General features: G+C 47.4%; 1 protein-coding gene and 1 long non-coding RNA gene across 5 annotated transcripts in view; both read right to left on the bottom strand.

The window, feature by feature from the left end:
* Nucleotides 1–22,860, bottom strand: part of CA8 (carbonic anhydrase 8) — a 217,758-nt gene that overhangs the window by 147,658 nt on the left and 47,240 nt on the right. For 2 of the 3 annotated variants that reach the window (XM_049700158.1, XM_049700157.1), the window contains one exon: nucleotides 20,962–21,049. The exons of the other annotated variant lie outside the window; for it this stretch is intronic. In XM_049700158.1, coding sequence (XP_049556115.1) covers nucleotides 20,962–20,968 — 7 coding nt within the window. In that variant the 5' untranslated portion in view covers nucleotides 20,969–21,049. The remainder of the gene's footprint in view (nucleotides 1–20,961; nucleotides 21,050–22,860) is intronic. 3 annotated transcript variants of the gene reach the window in all.
* On the bottom strand, nucleotides 11,073–20,955 carry LOC125961572 (uncharacterized). 2 transcript variants are annotated; one of them, XR_007472437.1, is made up of 2 exons: nucleotides 12,847–20,955; nucleotides 11,073–11,608 (listed from the first exon to the last, which is right to left on the bottom strand). It is a non-coding gene; the product is annotated as an uncharacterized LOC125961572 (long non-coding RNA). The 2 variants fall into 2 exon arrangements; XR_007472436.1 differs by lacking the exon at nucleotides 12,847–20,955 and adding an exon at nucleotides 12,411–12,613.

The raw sequence follows: 22,860 nt of genomic DNA on the forward strand, positions 1-22,860 counted from the left end.
ACAGAAGGACACCCTTGGAGTGTCCTATTGCGTATGTACAATAAGTCCCTGACCTCATAAAAGAGAGGCTTATCTCTGTGAAAGTGATGAGATGGCCTAGGCTGGTGTGAACTCCAGAGCCTGGCCTCAGCTTCCATCCGCATCTCCACCTGTGTGTGCCAAATGTAGCTCAAAGTCAATTCATCTAAAGTGCTCACCACCTCCACTCGCCATCGGGTCCCAGAAACCTCCACCTCTCATCTGGACTCTTACAGTCATCTCCTAACCCACCTTCCCACATCTACCCGGGCCCCTGCTTCCAGACTATTCTCAACACAGCAACCCCCAAACCTTTTCTATTTTTGGCCGCGCCACACGGCTTGCAGAATCTTAGTTCCCTGGCAACCAAGGATTGAACCCGGGTCCCAGCAGTGGAAGTGCCAAGCCCTAACCACTGGACAACCAGGGAATTCCCCCAAAACCTTTTACAACTTATGTCAGATCATCTTACTCTTCTGCTCAGAAGTGACCAATAGATGAGCAGATGCAAACTATTATATATAGGATGGATAAAGAACAAGGTCCTACTGTAGAGCACAGGGAACTATGTTCAATATCCTGTGATAATCCATAATGGAAAAGACTGTAAAAAAGAGTGTATGTATGTGTATAACTGGGTCACTTTACTGTACAGCAGAAATTAACACATTTAAATCAACTATACTTCAATAAAATAAATTTTAAAAAACAGAACTGCCCAGTAGCCCCATGGATGAAGTCCTCCCAGCAGCAATAAGACCCTGCATGTCTCATGATCACTGACCTCATCTCCTTCTATCGTCTTCTCCTCACTCTGTTCTAGCCTCACCGGTCACACTCTACCTCAGTGCCTTTGCACTGGTTTTTCCTCTGCCCAGAACACTACCCCCAACATCTGTGAGTCTAACTCCCTCATCTCCTTCGAGGTTATGTTCAAATGTCTCCTCTGCAGTGAGTCATACCCTGAACCACCTTACTGAAAATTGCAAACCTCCCCGTACCTTGCCTCCTACACAGACGACCCCCTCAACACACTTTATGATGCTTTCTTTGGCTCCAGAGGATTATTACACTCTAACATACTAATATGGGTTGTGTTATGTCCCCCCCAGAAATGTTAAAGCCCGAATCCCCAGTACCTGAGAATGTAACTTTTCTAGAAGAAAGGTCTTTGCAGATGATCCAGTTGAGATGAGGTCATTAGGGTGGGCCCTCATCCAATATGGCTGGTATCCTTATTAAGAGGGGAAGTTTGGACACAGACACACACACACAGGAAGATGCCATGTGATAAAGGAGGCAGAGTTCAGGATGGAGCTTTTGCAAAAGCCAACAAACACCGGAAGCTAGGGGAGCGGCCGAGACAGATTCTCCCTCACAGCCTTAGAAGGAACCAACCCTGCAGACACCTGGATCTTGGACTTCCAGCCTCCAGACTGTAAGACGATAAAGGCTATTGTCCAAATCACCCACTTTGTGGTACCTTGTTATGGCAGCTTTAGCAAACTAATAATCACACCAAATAATCGGCCTGTGTTTTATATCTATTATCCGTCCTCACCTCCAAAGGTAAGCTTCACAAGGAGGGGGAGGGAAGACTTGTTTATCTTTGCTTTTCTGTCTTAAGCAGTAGCAACTGTGCCCAGCCTACACTTCTAGCCTTTTCTCCCACCTCTCTCTGAGACAACATCCTTTCAACTTTCACCCCAAACACCATGGACTAGGATTCCTTCTTAACTTTGCTTTTACGCCGTTTCCTCGGCCCAGGCTGTCCACCTGCCCCTTCTCTACCTGTTACCATCTCCTCCTCAGTGAAGACACACGCATGTCATCCCTTTAGTGATGAATTCCCCCTGCCCCGCTCTTCTGTTTTATTATTCATGCAGCTGTGCCTCTCCACCTGCAAACCGTGATGGCTTTGAGTTCTCGAATCAGATCTTATTAATCTTTCTAGCCCCAGAACCCGGCCCAGTGTCTGGCACACAGGAGGCGCTCAGTAAATGTTTGCTAGATTGAATTAAATCTGTATGCTGCAGCTTTTGCTCTAGCTGCCCTTCCCTAGACTGCTCTCCACAACAGGTACAAGAGGATTAGAAAGGTCTGTGGGAGCAGAACTCAGATTAGAGAGTCAGGCACTACTGGCTGCAGCTCTCCGCAGCCTCTTTGTCTTCATGCAATCTCGGGAGAGCTTCCAAAATTGGAACAGTCAGCGATGTCGTACTTAAACCACTCAGCTAAGCCCTAGGAGACATTTGCCAGAATTCACAGCAACACAAACAGCTCAATCAGAGGAGAAGGTGTCTGAATCCTCCTCCTTTTTATAAACTAGGCCAAGTATCCTGTTGGGAAAGAAAGGACAGTCCTTTTTTTTTTTTTTTTGCGGTACGCGGGCCTCTCTCACTGTTGTGGCCTCTCCCGTTGCGGAGCACAGGCTCCGGACGCGCAGGCTCAGCGGCCATGGCTCACGGGCCCAGCCGCTCCACGGCATGTGGGATCCTCCCGGACCGGGGCACGAACCCGCGTCCCCTGCATCGGCAAGCGGACCCTCAACCACTGCGCCACCAGGGAAGCCCCAAGGACAGTCCTTTGAGACAGCGCTTCCCAGGTTGCTGAGCAAGAATATACTGGCTTTGATTCCAGGCAGTGGTCTCGTCTCTGTTTTCCTTTCTGCCCCTGCTTCTTTCCAGTGAGTGGGAGTGGTAATGACCACATGTCTGCACCCGGCTTTGCAGAAAGGATGAACTGGAGCCAGCTCCAGAAAGGAAGGATGTGTCTGGTGTGACCAACACCCGTTTAGTCTTTCTGAATACTCAGGGGTAGGATCTGAAAAGGTGAGAAGACTGGGCCTTCCAGAAATTGTAATTGAACAGAACTAAGTTATGGCATTTGCCTTCTAAGGAATCACTGGTTGGTTCTCAGAAGGTTCTCTGTCCCTGTCTGTTTTCTAAAAGATATTAATTCCTCAGAGTCTTGCAGTCACTAGGTAAACTGCAAAGTGGGCCCTACGAAATGAAGGAAATGCCAAAAAACACGATTTATAGCCTCACTCCTTGTAGGCGCCATCCTGGTTAGGTTAGCTCCAAATTCATAAGGATAAATGATTGCATCACCCTAATTATGTGCCTTTGACGGTTCAAATGTCCAGTGAATTGTGTTCATGTGGGGCATCCAGTCATGGGCCCCAATTAAACACCTATTCAGTGCCAAGCACCGTGCTTTTCTCAAGTGCATCACAGAAGGAGGCTCCGGTTTTTCACATTATGTCATAAAGTTGATCACACTAGAACTTACTAAGCACCTACACTATTCCCAGCAAAACATAATAAGCTTTGTGATTATGACTGAAGAGTTGCTTGCAAATTTTTAATAATTCAATTCAGCCCTACACTTGGTCCCTTTAAATTCAGATGGGTAATATTTTGATCATTCTTTGTACCTTGGCCCCATAATGATTTGAGCTATCATCATCATCATCATTATTATCATTAAAGGCAGTGGATAGGCCCTCATCCAGTGACACTGGTGGTTCTTAACATTTTGGTGCTCACATGCACCTTTCAGATGAAGCAAAGCCAGGAACCCTCTCTCCAGAAGAAAATTCACATGTTTCAGACACTATTTTACATAAAATTTTGGACATACCCTCTACAGCAGGAGTCAGTAAACTTTTTCTGTAAAAGCTAGATAATAAATACTAGAGGCTTTGCAGGTCAAGAGGCAAAATATGGGTATTATCTAGGTGCTTACATTCCAAAGAGAAAACAAATTCCCACAAATGTTACCCGATAAAATCCAAAATATCATAAGTGAGCATGATTTTTTGTAGTACAGGTCTATTAATGAGAAGAATGGAATTTGGCAGGAGGGACGAGAAGGAAAATATTTCACACCATCGTGGCTCAAAGTGAGTATTTTCTATCATCAAATGGACTGAGAGTGTCCAACTGTAAAAACCACTCTGAGTTCGAGGGCTGCGAAACCCTTGCTGTCCAGGGCTCCTAACACTGGTGACAGGACTAGAAGCCCATGCAGAAGCGTCATGGGGAAGCAACAAGGATTCCTGGGGCAGTGCTCCCGGGACAGGGATGGCTGGCAGCTGAATCGGGAACGCATCCCTACCATTCCGAGCTACAACCAAGAACGCACAGTATACTCAATTCTATTAACCTACATTCTGTGACCTCAATAAAACTTTCTCAATAATCAGCGAGAATAACAATGCAATGAAAAGAAGTTCCTTTGCCCAGTGTTTGAACACTGAAATGTAAAAAGCACGTCAATGGATGAGGCTTTTTAATGAATAAAATTATTTCCTTAATCTGCAGTTATCATTCAATCAATACACACTTCCAGAGATTCAAAAAAACCCAACAAACAAACAAACAATCAAAACCTTGCAAAGCTAAAAGAGCTTAGAGTAAATCATAACAAACTTATCAAGAGTCAGCATTCAACAAAAATGATTATGCAAAAATTTTAGCTTATCCTCACCCAGTTAATCATTTTCTCCTAAAAACGTCCCGTACTAACAGTCAATCACAAGAGTAATGTAATTCTGTATGATGTTTTCGGGCCGATAATATTTGAAAAGCTTGGGCCACTAAGAAGAGCCATAAATGCATCTCGTCGGTTAGCACCCATCAGTTCATCTCAATAACGGTTAAATAAATAAATAAATGAGTCCATAAATGCAGCTCCCTCAACTGCATTTATGGACTGTTTGAGTGGCAAACTTGATGCAAGTTCTCCACCTAGTGGATGTTTTGAAAAACGTGCTCTAAGATAAAAGTTGCATGTACTTGTGTGGGCTACAGAGAGAGACAAAGAGATACAGACAGGAGGAAGCATTCTGTGTCAGTCAATGACATCATGTCGGATGTTCATTTCTCTTTTCCTGTTTTCCACTTTCTTCCGTGTCCCTCCCTGTCTTAGCCCAGGCTCCCCGGGAACAACTCAAAGATAGTTATTTGCCTGCAGAGTGTTCCTTAGGACGTGCTCTCGGGAAACACACTGTGAGGGAGCAAAGACAGCAGCCCTGAGCAGATGGGGCGGGTAGACTGTGACACAGGTGCACCCCTGTCTTGGCTGGACCCTTGCAGCCAGTAGTCTCGGTGACCGGGGGCCTGCTGATGGGCCACACGTCGCCTCCAATCCTGCCAGCCGGGCTGCTCCATTGTCAGGCCACATGGCCAGCCCTGGAGAGCCCGATGGGGAGGCTGGTTGGCTTTGGTGAGTGGTGGATGCTGTCTGTAGGTCCCACCTGAGGAACAAAGCCCTTCACACTGGGTGCCCGTCCACCTGCTTCTTCACCAGAACTGCTCTGCCCTGAGGGTCCAGCCTTTCTCCTTGCGGGCCTCTGACCATCCCACCAGGCCATCGGCCACTGCTCGGGAATCCATGTGCCTTGGCCGTTCCCCTTATACACTAAGAGGGTGATTAGTTGGACCATCCAACTCCCCACCCCTCGGATGTCCCCTGCCCTCTGTCCTTTAGTGCCCCCCTGCATGGGGCCGGAGTACAGCCGTGGTCCAGTCTTAGCCTGCATCACATTCCAGGCTGACCCAGCGTGAACTAAGCTTAGCCTTTCTTCTCTCCATCAGCTGGTCAAAGGGCCCCCTGCCCCACCATACAGCCATGGGTATAAGCCAGGGAGAGACCAGTACACCTATGACAGATGGAATGGGCTCTGAAATCCCACTTTTTGTGCCTCAAACTGGTGCTGGGACTGTCACCGCAATGCGAGGTGATGAAATGAGGAAGACGAGGCAAATGGGAAGAACAGGGCATAATAAGAAATGATGGAAGGGGAGAAATAACCACATTGAAGGATGCAACTGAGCAAGTGGAAACTTCTTCTCCTGGACTTGCAGCCTCATGCTGCCTGACCCCCCCACCCACCCACCTCTTCTCCTTCTCAGACACCTTCAGTTCCTCGTTTCCTGGACCTCTAAGCACTGGAGTGACCCAGGCCCAGCCCCTGGACCACTTCTCTTTCCTTCCCACGCTGGCAGGTTTCCCCCAGTCTCCTCTCTATGCTCTAGGTCCCAGATTTGAATCTCCAGCGCAGACCCCGCCTGTCCCCGACTGTGTGCCCCGCTGTGTAAGCACCACCTGAATCCAGATGACCAGAAGCCGACTCCAGCCCCCAAACCCTAGCTCACAGTCGAGCACCCAGGACGAGGTCTCTGACACCCCAGGTCTTTTGCATCTCGTAAACATCAACTGTATTTTTTCCAGTAACTCAGGCCAAAACCGTGGAGTCACCCTTGACTCCGCTTCCTCTCACCCCCAATCTGGTCCACAAGCAAATCCTGTTGGCAGCATCGTTAAAACACGGCCAGAGCCCAGCCACCTCTCACCACGTCTGCAGCAGCCACGGGGGCTCGGGCCACCGCCCGCTCCTGGCTTCCTGTTGGGCCTGACCTGCTCTCCTTGTCTCTGCCTTCGCCCCTTCTGTCTGCTCTCTGGCCTTTACAACGCACGCCAGGCCATCACAACCCCTCCCGCTTCCTGGGCTCTCAGCTCCAGGGTCCGCGTGCTTCCCTCCCCTGCCTCTTACAGGTCTTTACTCAAACCCACCTTAACAGAAAGGCCCTCCAGTTGAAAACTGAAAAAAAACAGCTCTTCTTGTTCTCCCCTGTAGGGAGTTGAATGCTGGCCCCCAAAAAGATATATGTACATCCTAATCTCGGGAAATCTGTGGTTGTGCCCTTGTTTGGGACAAGGGTCTTTGCAGATGGAATTAAATCGTGGATCTTGAGATGAGGTCATCTTGGATAACCTGGGCGGACCCTAAATTCAATGCCAAGTGTCCTTATAAGAGACAGAAGAGAAGACACAGACACCCAGAAGCAGAGCCGGCCACGCGAAGATATATCACTACCCAATTTAAAATTTATTTATCGTAGTTATTGACTTTCTAAACTACCAGTCTATAAGCTACAAGAAGGCAGAGACTTTTTATCGGTTTTTTTCGCTGTTGTAGTCTGAGTCTAGAACCCGGGAAGACAGGTGCCAGAGTGTAACGTTTAGTGTTAATAAATACTTGCTGGTCAGGAAAACAAAGAGATGAATAAATGACGGGTCCCCAAACGTTCTGCTTGAGCGAGTAGAACAGTGACTCGATAAAAACAAGGGGTGGGCTTCCCTGGTGGCACAGTGGTTGAGAGCCCGCCTGCCGATGCAGGGGACACGGGTTCGAGCCCTGGTCTCGGAGGATCCCACATGCCGCAGAGCAGCTAGGTCTGTGAGCCACAACTACTGAGCCTGCGCGTCTGGAGCCTGTGCTCCGCAACAAGAGAGGCCGCGATAGTGAGAGGCCCGTGCACCGCGATGAAGAGTGGCCCCCGCTCGCCACAACTAGAGAAAGCCCTTGCACAGAAACGAAGACCCAACACAGCCAAAATAAATAAATTAATAAACTCCTACCCACAACATCTTAAAAAAAAAAACAAAACAAGGGATGAAGGAAAGAAGTCGTAATTAGAGTTGAGATGGGGAGTCATTTAGGGCTTCTTCAGTTGGATGTGACCTAACTTCAAAGAGAAATGTATATTCTTTCACTAATTTAGGATTTACTTATCCAGCCAGCTCCAAAAGAATTTTGGAAGACTTACACTATTATTTTAACAAGATAATTAATGAGATGTAATAAGACAAAAACATTGTGACATTGGAGATTTACAACCAATGTTTGTGTGAAATGTCAGTGTTGAAAATACATAGATTCGTGATTAAATTTCCATTATTATCCCTTCGAAATCCTATTTTAGCCAGACTCTCTTGCACCAGATGTTTCATTACATCACAGCAAAATTCATTGCTTGATTGACTGATGGATTGACTTCACCAATATTTTCCCCTTTCAGTATATTGAGGCAATACTACTGATCAGAACAGCAGCCAGGGGTCAAATTATATAAAGGAGAAGGGAAGAGCAACAGTTCTAGAAAAACTCAGAGATGCAGACTAGCCTTCCACCTGCAGTAGCCTTGGAGCACACGTACCCCTTAAGGAGCGAGTGCCACCGAGCCCTGCTGAGGGATGCTGCCTTCAGAACACACAGCACCAGGCAGGGGAGTGTGCCGTGCAGCCCTGGCAGCCCCACTCGCCACACCCTTCCTTCCTGCATCCCTATCTAACGAGGTACTTCCACTGCTCATATTTTCCAAAGTAGTTTTGCTATGCTCCCTTTTCTTGTTGAAAAAAAAAAAGAGAAAGAACTACTCGTAGGCATTAAAAGTAGAATAGATCTTGCCTCTCTACGTAGCCATCTGCAATTTTCATGACATCTTTCAAATGTTAAAATGTCAGCGAGAAAGATCTATATCAGATTCGGGGGGGGGGGCGGTTTGTTCACTTTACAAGATTTGCAGAGCCTCAGTGACACCCTTGCCGACGGGTGTCCTGGGGCCGCACGGGACGCACTGTCAGCAGGCCCCTGACCCAGCTCGGACCAACCTCGTCTTCCTGGCGGCCAGCAGGAGGCAGGCTGACATCTTCCTCACTCAGCATCATCAGGCAACTTCCAGCTGAGCCTGCAGTGGATTCCGGAAAACATCAAAGTTGGAAAATTCCTCATAAAATCTGAAAAAAATATTAGCTTCATGGACGAAATCTGAGCTTGGTGTTGATTTTTTAATGAGCCTTGAGTGATGAGATGAACCTATATTCTTGCAGTGTCTGCTTGTATACTTTGTGTCTCAACACCCTGACATCTAATAAAGCCATTTCCCTTTTTTTTTTAACTTTTGAGTTCCTTTTCATTCCAAAGTTAAAACAAACTGCAAAGCTTGACTCACTCTAAAATATTGTCTTTTTCACCGTGAGCGTTAGATCGCACTTGCATATTTTACACGGCTTAGGGCCGCTTGGCCATTATTATCATCTCCTTTAGGACAAAGAGGTTTCAACTACTTGCACAAAACCCCTAGAGCTAATTGTGGAAGAGAAGTGACTTTTGATGTCACAAAACATTTACAGCTAAAAGTAGTCCGGGTAGACTGCTACCGGACCTGTACTCCACTCGAAAGGCAGGAAGCATTACTTTGTAATACAGTTAGTCACGGACTGGATGAGAAATAATATTCCCTTGGGATCAGACGGTAGGGATAACTTTTTCACAAAAAGCAAATATATACAGAGAGAGAAAGAGACAGCTATAGATGTCTATATGTAATATAGATAAAGATATATAGATATAGATATCTCCTTTTGTGGAAAAAATATATTTACATGTATAATAAATCTGACTTCTCAGACCATATTTTTAAAATAAATTGTAGTTTATTATACGTGCTCTCCATACACACAGGTCAGAATTTTAAGCATTCCTTCTAATAAATATTATGCTTTCGACCCACTGGAAAGCAAAACTTTCCAGTCAACAAAAAGTCAACAAATCTTTAAAGTCAACAAATCTTTATTGAACAGACGTCTCAGAGTTCCCCAGTGCTGGTGCCCATGTCGGAATTAATCTGGACCTACGGACCTTGAGTTTCTTCCTTCCGAGCATTTGCTAAATTACACTAATTTACACAATAGTGTTAATGGGTGACAATTAATGCGTTATCTCTTCAAGGGCATTTGTATTTACAGTTAGAGAATCTCTGACTGGCAGGAGGATGGGAAGCTGAGAGGAGTTTTCGTGCACCAGGACCTCCGCAGCCTTTGTCTGGGGTTTTCCTCTCTGATTTCAACACTGAGTCTGACAAGAGACTAGCACCAGCTACCGTGAGAGCTGGAGATCTGAGCTCATCTGACAAGAGGGAACCACAAGGCGACTAAAGTTCGTCCTGGTTAAGTTGTGGGTTTAGAGCACGGAATTAGCCTGGTCTGGACTCAACTTCCAGGGAACCGTCACTTACGAAATCTTAAACCTGTGTTATCAGACAGGTTTTTAATTTCTCTAAACCTCAGTTTCTTCATCTGTGAACTGGGGGTGATAGTCACAACAATTTTGTTAGAATTCAGAGTAACACGTTAAGATCTCAGCACAGGGCTGGAACACGGTAAGTACTCGGTAATTGGTAGTTATTCCCGTTTCATGTTGGGAGTTGAGACGCATTCGTTCTGAAGTCATAACATCTCAGACTGGAAGGGACCCTCGAGGTCCCCCGATCCAACCGCGACCGCCAGCCCCCAGCCACGCAGTCTGTGCGGGGCACCTTCTAAGACACGTTGGACTTAAAACCCTTCCAATCGGGACTGTTGCCAACAAAGGAGAAGAGACGGGTAGGTGGTGTGAAGGCACACTTGCTAAAATGGGTTGTAAGAAAATAGAACCTGATATTTCTTGCGGGCTTGGTTTTCTGAGCAGAGCACTGGTGCCAGTCGTCCTCCTGGATCAGAAGGGAAACTCCCCTCTAAGGTGATACTTTCTGAAAGGCACTTTGAAAACAACCCTCTCCCCAATCCCTTATAAACCACAGCTGTTAAAATCCAGAGGTACCCGGTTAGCTGCGAAGGATTTCTTTCCAACACAGCTAATAAATGAGACGCTGCTAGGAGAACCTCGGCACGCACCGCTTAAGCCCGGGTCTTGCACTGTGACACTCAGCTGGGGCCTGGCGCCAGCCAACATGCTCATTGACGCATTGAAGTTTACGCCAGGAATCACAACAGTGCCACCTGCATTCCGGCTGCGAAGAGCGAGCCTGCCAGGAAAAGTCAGCCCCAGCTTTGCATGTCCTTCCCCAGCGCCTGGGGCTGGAGGACACAATTAGCTATCAGCTCCACCCCCCACCTGCCACTCGACCTTGGTCATGAGTCATCATCCTCCCTGGGTCTCAGTGTTTTGCCAGCCAAGTGGTGACAATCGTGATCACCTGCCTCCCTCACCTGATCATTAGGGCTTTAATGGATTTCATTTTCAGAGAGTGTTTTCACATCCTTGACAGGACATGGCTACCCGGTGTCAGGAAAAAGCCATTATCATTACTGACCTCAGAACCAAAAGTGGGATGCTTTTTCAGGCTTCCGTGCTAATTAAGATGGTAATATCTAACCTTTATACAATGCTTTCCAACACATGCACACACACAAATATCTAAAAGTTCACGATTTTGAAATAGGAGTTTATTGTGCACAATTTTGAAATACGAATTTACTGTTGCAATTGCTTTCTTGGAAAGGCAACGTGCTTCAGTGTAGCCATTTACGATGAAGAGTTGCTCCAAAGATGCTCAGTCCAGATGGCCAGAGCTGGCCTCTGCTTCTCAGTTCATTAAACAGTCTCCCTTTCACCAACAGGCCTCTCATTGTAAGGCAGCCGGGCCGCAGCTGATGTCAAAAGCCCCATTCTCTGGCGGCTGGATTGTTCTCATGAAGCGTGCCCACACGCGTTCTGTGCAGATAGGGACGGGGCTGGCACTGCAGATGTCGCTGCCACCGCCACTGTCACTCTCCCCGTCACACGCTCTTGGGTGTCTTTCCAGAGACTGGCACAAAGCTCAATTCAGAGTTTGCCTTTGACCGATGCGCACTTGGCCTGCAGATGGACGGGGGAGAAGAAAAAGACGTCCCAGTGTGTCTCCGCGCTGGCCTGGGAAAGTTTGGGAATTCCTGGCTTAGTTACCAGCCTCTACTCGGGCTGAAAAAACAAATCAGAAAGTTGCCAGTGGTTTCATTCAGCCTACAAAACCAAGTTAATGCAACTCTGTGAGTGAGACCATCAATGGACAAAAGTCAGGAAATCCAAGTCTGCCCTTCCCACAGCCCGTGGAGCCCTCCACACATGGGGGACTGTGCCGCTGCCTGGACCGCGAGGTACATCCTTGCCAAAGCACAGAGCCGCCCGGGGCCGTCCTGGGAATATGCCCACCGCGAGGGGTTTGGCCAAGGGGAACACGGGCTCTGCATTCATTACGACTTCAGCTCTAAAATGATTCACTTATTGAAAGAATGCCATTTACAGCAATATGGATGGACCTAGAGATTGTCATACTAAGTGAAGTAAGTCAGACAGAGAGAGACAGATATTATATGATCTCACTTATATGTGGAATCAAAAAAAATGATACAAATGAACTTATTTACAAAACAGAAAGGGACTCACGGAGAATGAACTTATAGTTACCAAAGGGCAAGAGGAGGGATAAGTTAGGAACTTGGGATTAACAGATACACACTACTATATATAAAATAGACAACAAGGACCTACTGTACAACACAGGAAACTATATTCAGTATCTTGTAATAACCCATGATGGAAAAGAATCTGAAATATACATATATATAAAGCTGAATATATATATATATTATATATATATATATAACTGAATCACTTTGCTGTACACCTGAAACTAACACAACTTTGTTAATCACCTATTCTTCAATTTAAAAAAAAGAAACTGGAAAAATAATATATCACATATAGACTGAAAAGTACACACATGGTAAGTGAGCAGCGCGCTGAGTTTTTACAGCGTGAACACCCCATGGAATCAGCACTCGGTCACGAAACGGAGCAGAGCCAGCACTCAGAAGCCCTGGATGTGCCTCTTCTCAGCCTCCAACTTGATGATAAAACCAGATATAAAAATTAACAGAAAGTATGATGTAAATGGAGTCTGAGACCCTAGAGGAGATTAGAAAATCTTACTTGAAAGTATTTCCTGGAATTGAGCTGCACTTGGTGGGAAGCGGGTGGCGGTCCTATCGCTAGAGTTTACACCCAGCACAGGGTAGACAGAACGTGTTTCCTCCGAGAGGTTCCTTAGGGCCCATCTTCCGAGAGGGACGTAGGGCACCCGATATCCTTTCCCCCCGCAGGCAGACACTCCTGGTAAAGGAAACACATATAGCAGATGGTCTCTACCAAGGACGCACCTCAGAAGCTCTGTCAAGGGGGTCAGCGCTGGGCCCACCCAGGCCTCTGAGTCGGAGCTTCTGGATAATGGTCTGACCACGTAAATCTCAAAAACTTCCCAAGGAGATTCCGGAGTGCAGCCCTGGGTGAGAACAACTCTCTTAAACTGTTATTCATTTTTCTCTTTCATTAAACAAATACCTTCAGAGCCCCTTCCCTCCAACAGATCAAAGGAGGAAGGTTCAGGAAGGCCCAGGAGGGCACGGCGAGGGGGCTTAAGTTAGTGTCTCCCCCTCCTGACTTTAGCTGGGCTGATTCTCCCTAATCAGATGCTGCTTGGCTGTAAGTACCCACAGAGCCAGTCAAAGCCAAGGGCTCTGCCTCCCCCGACCTCACAAGATCACTTCCTTTTCGTTTGTAACTCCAGGCTTTGCATGTACCTGAAATGCAATCTTTCCTCTCATCTACACAGCAAACTCCTACACATACTGCAAGATCCTAATGAAATGTTCCTACTCCATATACATTTCCTGACTTAGTCCTTCTTCTATGCCCCCAACATCCCAGCAATGGCCCCTGTATGGCTCCTACCACACCACACTGTAATTACCCTTTGCGATGCCTGCCCCACTGAATGGACTGAGGTTTTCCTTTTTCTACATCTGCATCCTTGGGGCCTAGGATGGAAGCGGGGAAGTGCTGAATAAACAGATAACAAATGGATGGGTGCATGGGTGCATGGAGGCATGGGTACTGAAAGTGCTTTGTAATGTGCAAACTTCTATTTCTATTTGTTCCATAACTAGCAAGCAGATGGCTCTCTGGAACTCACACTTTCCTTTTTATGTAGACTCCCAACCTTCCTTCCCACCTTTTAAGTAAACAGCCAATTCTTTCCCATTTCAACAATAACTCTACACCTTCACTGTGTCATTGTTAGCAAAATGTCATCTTTCTCTTTAGCATCATTATGCTCTCACTCATTTCCAAAATCTAAGCTTCCAATGGGCCTTTTGCCTCTTTCTTTTACCCCAAAAGGAGCAAACAAAGCCCTTGGAATTAACATCTAGAAAGTGTGCCTGAGAACCGCCAGCCAGGAAACAATGGCATTGCGGCCACCCCTTGTCTACACTGTCATTTAGCAGGTGGTTCAGTTCCTGCCAGGTGTGTATACACAGCAAGTGATTTCTTGGGAAGAATAAACCACCAGCAGCCCGTGCAGTGGTGGTAAAGCTGAGAGCCCTGGGGCAGGGCTCTCCCATAGGAGCCAGTCGTTTCCTCGATGGAAGAAATGTCTGGGAATCAGAGTCCTAGCATCCGAGGCATTTCTACATTCCAAAAGCAGCCACGTAGCAGAAGCATGGTCAAAATAAGGCATTTGAGGGCTTCCCGGGTGGCGCAGTGTTTGAGAGTCCGCCTGCCGATGCAGGGGACGCGGGTTCGTGCCCCGGTCCGGGAGGATCCCACATGCCGCGGAGCGGCTGGGCCCGTGAGCCATGGCTGCTGAGCCTGCGCATCCGGGGCCTGTGCTCCGCAACGGGCGAGGCCACAGCAGTGAGAGGCCCACGTACCAAAAAAAAGAAAAAAGAAAATAAGGCATTTGAGGATGTGAAGAAAATGGAATAAAAATTGTAATGGTTAGAAGAAGAGAGAATTGAACGGTTGGAGATAAGCAATGTTAACTAGGGTTACTCCTCTCCTAGGGGAAGCCAGCGTGGGAACACGTAAAGAAAGCACGTATTAAGATCACCCTCGGGCTTCCCTGGTGGCGCAGTGGTTGAGAGTCCGCCTGCCGATGCAGGGGACGCGGGTTCGTGCCCCAGTCCGGGAAGATCCCACATGCCGCGGAGCGGCTGGGCCCGTGAGCCATGGCCGCCGAGCCTGCACATCCGGAGCCTGTGCTCCGCAACGGGAGAGGACACAACAGTGAGAGGCCCGCGTACCGCAAAAAAAAAAAAAAAAAAAGATCACCCTCATGTGTGTCCCAGAAAGAATAAGGTCACAAGTACCTGCAAAGGACAGTATCACCAAATGGGAGGTGCTGGAGAGCCTGAGCACTGTGCCTGCCTAGACTCCCCTCCACAGTGGTACACGAGGTACTGAGCAAAGTGCCTCTCATCTCTACTGCCCTTTGTTTCCTCATCTGAAGACATTAAGAAAAACACCAGGACGTCCATAGTGGTGCAGTGGTTAAGAATCCACCTGCCAATGCAGGGACATGGGTTCGATCCCTGGTCCAGGAAGATCCCACATGTCACGGAGCAACTAAGCCCATGCACCACAACTACTGAGCCTGCGCTCTAGAGCCCGCGAGCCACAACTGCTGAAGCCCATGTGCCACAACTACTGAAGCCCACACGCCTAGAGCCCGTGCTCCGCAACAAGAGAAGCTACCGCGATGAGAAGCCCACACACCTCAATGTAGAGTAGCCCTCGCTCGCTGCAACTAGAGAAGGCGCACACGCAGCAATGAAGGCCCAACACAGCCAAAAATAAAATTAAAAAAAAAAGGAAGAAAGAAAAACACCAGCAGCCTACACTCACTGAAACCTTACCCTGTGCCAGGGGCTATTGCAAGCACTTCGTGCATTAACAACGAACTTTTGAAATGAGAAGGCTGAGTCACGAGAGTAAAGTACTTTGCTCAAGATCCCAAGGCTGAGTAGCAGCGGGGACCAAGACTGAACAGCTACCTTACACCACGTCTTACCTATCTATCTGTTTCTGTGAAAGCTAAGTCACCTATTTCAAGCACTTAATTTAGTGCCTTTGCCATGAGAAACACTCAGTAAAAATTATCTCATCGCCAGCATCAACCTCGTGGCCACCATTGATGAAACCAAGCAGAACAGCTGCATTTGCTGGGTTCCAAGTCTTGGGTGCTTAGGTTCTTTTTTTTTTTTTTAACTAAATCTTTTGTAGAGCTTCATCAAATAATGTAACCTGTAAGCTAAACACCAGATATCTCACAGCAGCTTAAAGAAAAATTAAGGGTGACATAGGCAAATATTTTTTTCTTGTAGTAATTGATAGGTTTGTAGCTTGACTCCATAAAACTTGGCTGCATGACTCACTAAGACTTGAAGACATGTTTCATACTATTTGGATTCCTTCCACAGGACACCATCGAGCCAGGCGAAAAAAGATTTATATGCAATCCTTACCGTGGTGTACATATTTGGGGCATGTATTTGGGCTTTTCTCCAGAAATCATGCTAGTGTATCTTGTCTAGTAAGAGATACTGGATGCCATTCAAACCAGATGCTATTTCACAGGTCACTTTCCTGTTTTTCAAGATGTTTTAGTTCCTTACAGAGTGGCTTGGTGGTTTTCACTTGGTTGGCGTTGATTCTGAGTGGATGGGCCCTTCAGTCACGCTCCCTAAATCCAAAAGGAGACTCTTTTAGTTGCTCGGGCCGCCGTAACAGAGTACCATGGACCGGCTGGCTTAGACAACATTCATTTATTTCCTCACAATTGTGGATGCTGGACGTCTGAAATCAAGGTGTCAGCAGGGTAGGTTTCTGCAGAAGTCTTTCTCCTTGGGCTTGCTTGGCCACCTTCTCCCTGCGTCCTCACATGGTCTTCCCTCTGTGCGTGTCTGTGTCCTAATTTCCTCTTCTTCTAAGGACAGCAGTCATACTGGATGAGGGCTCACCCTAATGACCTCGTTTAAACTTAATTACCTCTTTAAAGGCCCTGTCTCCAAATAAAGTCACATTCTCAGACACCGGGGGTTAGGACTTCAGTGTAGGAATTTTGGAGGAACACAACTCAGCCCATAACAGAGACTTAGAGAGATGGGAAGAGAGAATCCCACACAGAGGTGGCTTTGATTCCAGGAACAAACGTTCCTTGGAGCCCACGGTTTGTAAAACACTGTAAGTCTAGCTTCTGATGCTGCCCGTCTCCTCTATATCCGTCTCCAGGAACTAGTCCAAGGGAAGTGCCATCCCAGCAAAGTTTCCAGAACCTTCTGTTGCATCTCCATAAACTTCTTGAACCCTGCTGGCCACACCTTGGTGTCCTGCCCAGCAGACTCTGCACCGCCACGTTCAGCGCGATTCCCGGGAACACAGGGTTCTTGTGTATAGCATGTTGGCACCACTGCTGAAGTCAAGCCTCAGCCAATACGGCTAAGCAAGCTGGAAGTAATCCATCCTCTCAATAGCTGCTATAATTTTAGTACTTATTTACTACAAACATTGAATTTTGCCTTCAGGCCTCACAGAGAACAGCCCTGACAACTTCCAGAAACATATTTGAAATGCCTAACATAGCGCACACAGCTGACTAGAAACACTCCTAGTGCGAGTGACAGGAATGTGCAGAAGTGGAGGGCGTGAGGCCGTGAATCCAAGAGGAAAGCTCTCCAGGTCTGCCCCTGGTCACCCTGTCCCACTTATGACTTCTGATTTGGGACCCAGAGACCTGTAACCCTGACTCTGCAGAGACTTTAGGCCCCTGTCTCTTTCCGTATCAGTGAAACAGGGATTAAAACTATATCGTTCTCTTCCCCCCAAACCATTGTAAAACCATAAAAATGAAATGGAACTCGAAAACAAACTTGGTAAAAGGCAAAATAGACTAAATTCAAAATAGACTAAATAATATGATTTTAATTATAACCGTCTAAACCAATTTAAATCCATCAAATGCGTCCTTTTTATTCTGGCCTTGTTTACTAGTTTATACACCTTACCAGGTAAAGACTAAATGGCTCCTACAGTAAAAGTTCTATATTCAGGCCCATGAGAAGATTTAGATCTATGCTTTCATTGCCCTTAGGCTATCTTGACTGACTCCTGAAGTCTCTGGACTTCCATACTGCAGGATAGAAAAAGAAGAGTTCATTGTAACTTCACAGAGACTCCGAGAGCTGGCTGTAGTACAATATACGACCACCAGGGGACAGCATAGACCTGATGCTGCTTTAGACTTCACTAGGTTTGGGCCACTTGCTTTCTCTAGTGTCAAAGTGCCCTCCCTTCCCCCAGGAAAACCTCTCTGCGCTGCAGGATCTGGAAGTGCCCCAGGCGCAGCGGCACACAGCCCCCGGGAGCAGGCCCTCGGCCTGAGCTGGAGTCCAGCCCTCCTCCTGCCCTATGCACGGCAGGGCACTCAGCTGCTGGGCAAGGTGGTGCTGAGAGGTGGTCCCAGAGAACAGGCACACAGTATACAGGCATCAAAAACGACCAGACTTAGGTTAGCGCTGAACTCACAGTTTCGCAGGCCCCAGCGCTTTCTGCAGCGTCAGAGAGCAGGAACCAGCTTTCGGGGGAAGAGGCCGCCTGGGGCACTTGCACCAACAAGACCCCAGACTCCCGGTAAAGGATATTAGTAAACAGCAACCGAGGATGTCATACGTAAAGTTATTTTGTATTTTCAAAGTGTTCTGACCTCGCTCTTATTCATTATTAGCTAATAATTCTGAACTATCACCTTCATGTTATAGATGAAACAATTAAACACGAGCAATCAGGGCTTTAAGGAGAAAGCAGCGGGGCCCAAAGCAGAAGCCAAGTCTCCCTCGTACCATTAGTTGTTAAACACGCCAACCCCCAACTCCATCCCCACCCCCAAGCGCAGAACCGCTAACGGTACGAAGAAAACCCCAACCTGGAAGCCAGACGCATTTGGAAACCATGTAGAGAGGGCATGAGACAGCAGGAACAGAAACTTCGCCTGCCTCCCCCCATGGGGTATTCTGCACCTCTGAGGCTGTGTGGAAACGAACACGACCTGTCTGTCGAGCACAGATGTGGCCGGAGGGGAACCGAGGCAGCATCGCAGCATCGCGCAGCATCGCGCGGGCAGATCTGCGGCGACTGCGTCGTAGGGACCACTGCGCGCTCTGCGCCCGGCACCTCCCGCGGTTCCCACGCACCGACCTCCCCTTCATCCCTGTGACTGATGCTCCCGGACCCCGCCCGGAAATTCTGTCTATGAGCTAATTATGGTGAATGACCTAAGTGCGCTGGGCAGGAGTCGGCAGGTGAGGATCGGTAGGTGAGAGCTGACTATTCACGACACGGCAGCCTTTGATGCGAGCGGAGCAGAAAGTTTGGCGGAAACTCAACACCTCTTAGAAGTAGAGATTGGTCAAGAGGAAGAAAGGAGAACCCATTGTGGAAGTTTTCAAGAAGGAGACAAAGATGCCTGTGTTTTGTATCGCTCAGCTGCCTCAAGAAAATGTCCATTTGTTTTCTTTACACTCCTTTTACATTTTAAGTGGAACCTAGTGAATGTGTCTTTTCAGGGTTCCCAATTTCACCGTTTTCTCTACACCTCATGTTGCCATTTTAATGAAGCATCATTTTTCCAGTGAGTGTGGGAACAAAACTTATTTAATGACCTCTCAGAGCAAACACTGAGTTCTTCGAGTATCTCCCTGAATTAAAACCCGCACCCCACAATTCACTTCCTTTTTTAAATGCCAGTTTGCCAACTACTGCAAACTGATAAACAGGGCTTCCCTTTACTCTTAAGCCACAGGGCTCCTGTCGGATCTCACAGCCTGGGGGATCCATGAGAAACCCCAGACCCCCAGCCTTCAGCTGTGCCCTGGGAGGGCTCAGTGGCACAGCAGTGGTCCCCTTGGCAGCACAGGGGACTCAGCAGAGACCTAGGATCACCTTGGAGGTTATCCAGTCCAACTTTTCACTTTACAGACAAGGAAACTGAGGCAGGTGGGGAGAGGATGCAGAGGCTACATGGGTGTCACAGGTGGGTGGCGGGAGGCACGGAGGCTGAGGTTGGCCCCATGCCGTTCCCACACCCTCTGCCTCAGCATCACTTAGGGCAGATGTGCAAAGTGCCTGTTCCTGAGCCCCTTCTCAAAGCTACTGAACTGGAATTTCGGGGGGTTAGGGACTAGGAATTTATATCTCAACCACACCACACCGCTGCAGCTGTGATACACACTACCTTTTGGGAAGCGCTTGTAGGAGTAGAAAGAAAACAAGCTTGGAGTCAGAAAAGATCTGGTTTGAATCTCTTCTCTGCTGCTTACCAGCTTTGCACCTTTGGCGAGCTAACGACTCTGAACTCTGGGTGCTCATCCATAACCGGGGCGGCTGTGAGGGCCACAAGGGACGGTGCATATAGGCACCCTCAGGTCCCAAGGCCTGACACTGGAATGCACTCAGTCAGAGTCACCTGTCCTCTGGGGAGTGCTGGACTGGAGCCCCAGAGCTCCCATTTATGGACTATATGAGACTGGCCTCATCACTTGCGTCTTTCGAGCCACAATTTCCTTGTCTGTAAATGGAGATAATAGTATTACCTCCTCCCAGGAATGCTGTCAAAGTCAGATGTAAATATCATGCTGTAGCTGCATGGACTGGTCATGAAACAAAACCACTCCAGGTCTTTCACACAGACAGGATTCAAGGCAGGGGTTTGATTCCACAGGGGATGGAAGAGCTAAGAGGAACCAAACAGAATAAAGAGCTCATCCTGAGATTGGCTGCCGGCAGGTCAAAGGAAGGCGGTAGTTGTACACAGTCCAGGCGTCAGGGTCCCTAGCAGAAGCTAGGACCATGGTGGGGCAGGAGAATTAACACCACAGAGAACTAGCTGGATGTGGAGAGCCCACACAAGGCAGATGGGAACGGGGAGAAAGGCCTTCACCACCCTGTAGTCTCCTTGCCTGGAGGAGGGAGAGGTCAGAAGACAGGGTGGCCTGGGAAAGGTAATTCCTGGAGATACAGAGCAGAGAAAAAGGGTGACACTGGGTCTAAGAGCAAATAAGCAATGCCTGGCACACACACATAAAAACACTGACACGGGGGCTTCCCTGGTGGCACAGTGGTTGAGAGTCCGCCTGCTGATGCAGGGGACACGGGTTCGTGCCCCGGTCTGGGGAGATCCCACATGCCACGGAGCGGCTGGGCCCGTGAGCCATGGCCACTGAGCCTGCGCGTCCGGAGCCTGTGCTCCGCAACAGGAGAGGCCACAGCAGTGAGAGGCCCGCGTACCACAAAAAAAAAAAAGGAAAAAAAACACTGACACGGTCTCAGACACAGAAGAGGCGTTCTCTTAGTGCTTGTCACTGTAGTTGTCAACCACGACATGTAACAGCCTGATGAAGAAGGCACTTGGCAAGAAAAGCACATGTTTGTCAGAAGCCTACCTTTCATTAGTCACATACAGGCATCATTTCTCCAGGGCTGGTGACCACGTGGAAGGGAAGTCCGGAAATTAGAATCCTAGATGGGACTCTAATAAAAATAAATTAAGGCTCAATTTCTTCATGTATGAAAATGTAAATAACACACTATTTCATAAAGTATCATGAGGATGTGATGAGCTCATAGATATGAAGTACTTCATACACTCAAAGTCCTATACAGATACAGGATTTGTTTGTATTCTCAAAAAGGGGACATTTTCAAAAAACAGGTTCACCATGACCTACACTCAATCTAATTACTTATTTTTCCAACTTAGTTTTAAAGCTCATCATTTTCTTTTCAGGAATTCAAATAGAACACCATTGGAGCAAATAACTATGAAATATATAATTCAGTACCACCAAAATGATGTTCCAACCAAAAGCTTCCATGAGAACCACCAGGCTAATGTGATAACACGCTGTTCTATGAACAGAGAATTCTTACGCATCCTCACAAGCCTTGACCATCCAGTTTTTCTGTCTCCACTGATTAGACCGATGACCCAGTGGCTACGTAATGACGTGATACATACATATGTAATAAAAGCTATTATTTGACTCATCTCTTTGTGTACTTCATGTGCATTATTACCACTTTATTATATGGTAATAATTCTCATTATTTGCTTTTATTATTATTTCAGCTTCTCAGCTGGAAAATCATTGATACTCAGAATGCTGAATTAACTTGCCCAAGGTCCCTCAGCTTGGCACCAGCAGAGCCAGGATTGGATCCCAATGCGGGCTGAGTTCTAAGCCAGCTGCTCACCTCTACCTGTCTACACATTTGCCTTTGGGGTGCTGTTCACTGAAGGAGATGATTCTGTGTCATCAATTATAATGGAAAGAGCCTTAAACTCAGAACAAGAAGATGTGAATTCTATACAACCTGGCTCTAGCCAGTGCTGTGTCCTTGCCCACAAAATGATAGAATCAGTTTGAAGGTGAACTTTTACAAGTACAACATTTGCTAAGTTTTATAAATTCCTGATTAATCAACAGTTCTGATAACAAAAATGCTATTGTTTTGGCATGGTGTTCATGAACAGTTAACGACATTTGATATAACTTCGTAACGAGAAAACGATTCACTTCTGCTCTTTTGTTCTTTTTTTATTAGCCCAAGCCATTGTGCCAGGCGTTGGGAAATACTGTGAAATTTACTCTTCTTAACATACTTTTAAACATCTTAAAATTTTTCCCCAAAGTAGTACATTACCTATGCGGGCACATTTTATTCTGTTGGTTTTAACAAAGACTGTCCTGGGACGTGGCCAGACTGCCAGCGTGTCCCTGAGTGTCATCCATCACCAAGCAGCTGGCAGAGCTCGCCTGGGCTTGGTGAGCCAGGCATGAGGCCAGGAACCAGGACCAGGTGAGAGAAGAGGGAGGGGAGCCCGGGAGAGGGCAGCAGCGGAGGGCGGGTGTGAGGACAGTCAGGAAACCCCAGCTGAGATGAAGCAGTTGGAGGCCTGGGGGGCCCCGCAGATCAGTCTGGGCCTTGCGTGTTCGCTCAGGAGGGATGAGTGACTTTTGAAGGAAGAAAACCAAGCCCCAAGTTTTCACGGCCTGACATTTGCAAAGAAAGGAGAAGACCAACTGTCTGAACGAGGAAAATTCCCTAGAAGGGGCAACAAGGAGATGCCAGGGATTGAAGGACAAAGAGACCAAAACTCCTCACTTTCCCTGGACCACAATGTAGAGAGCCAAAGCAGGTGACACAAAGTGACCACCCCCCAAGAACATGGAAGAAAGTTGTCCCCAAAGAGCTAAGCTGGTGAGTCTACGTTTCATGTAAGAGGTTAGTCATCTGGTTAACCCAAGAGACTGTTGAAAGGTGGTCAGAACACCCAAAAC

Source organism: Orcinus orca, chromosome 17 (assembly GCF_937001465.1).
Source record: "Orcinus orca chromosome 17, mOrcOrc1.1, whole genome shotgun sequence".
Lineage (NCBI taxonomy): Eukaryota > Metazoa > Chordata > Mammalia > Artiodactyla > Delphinidae > Orcinus > Orcinus orca.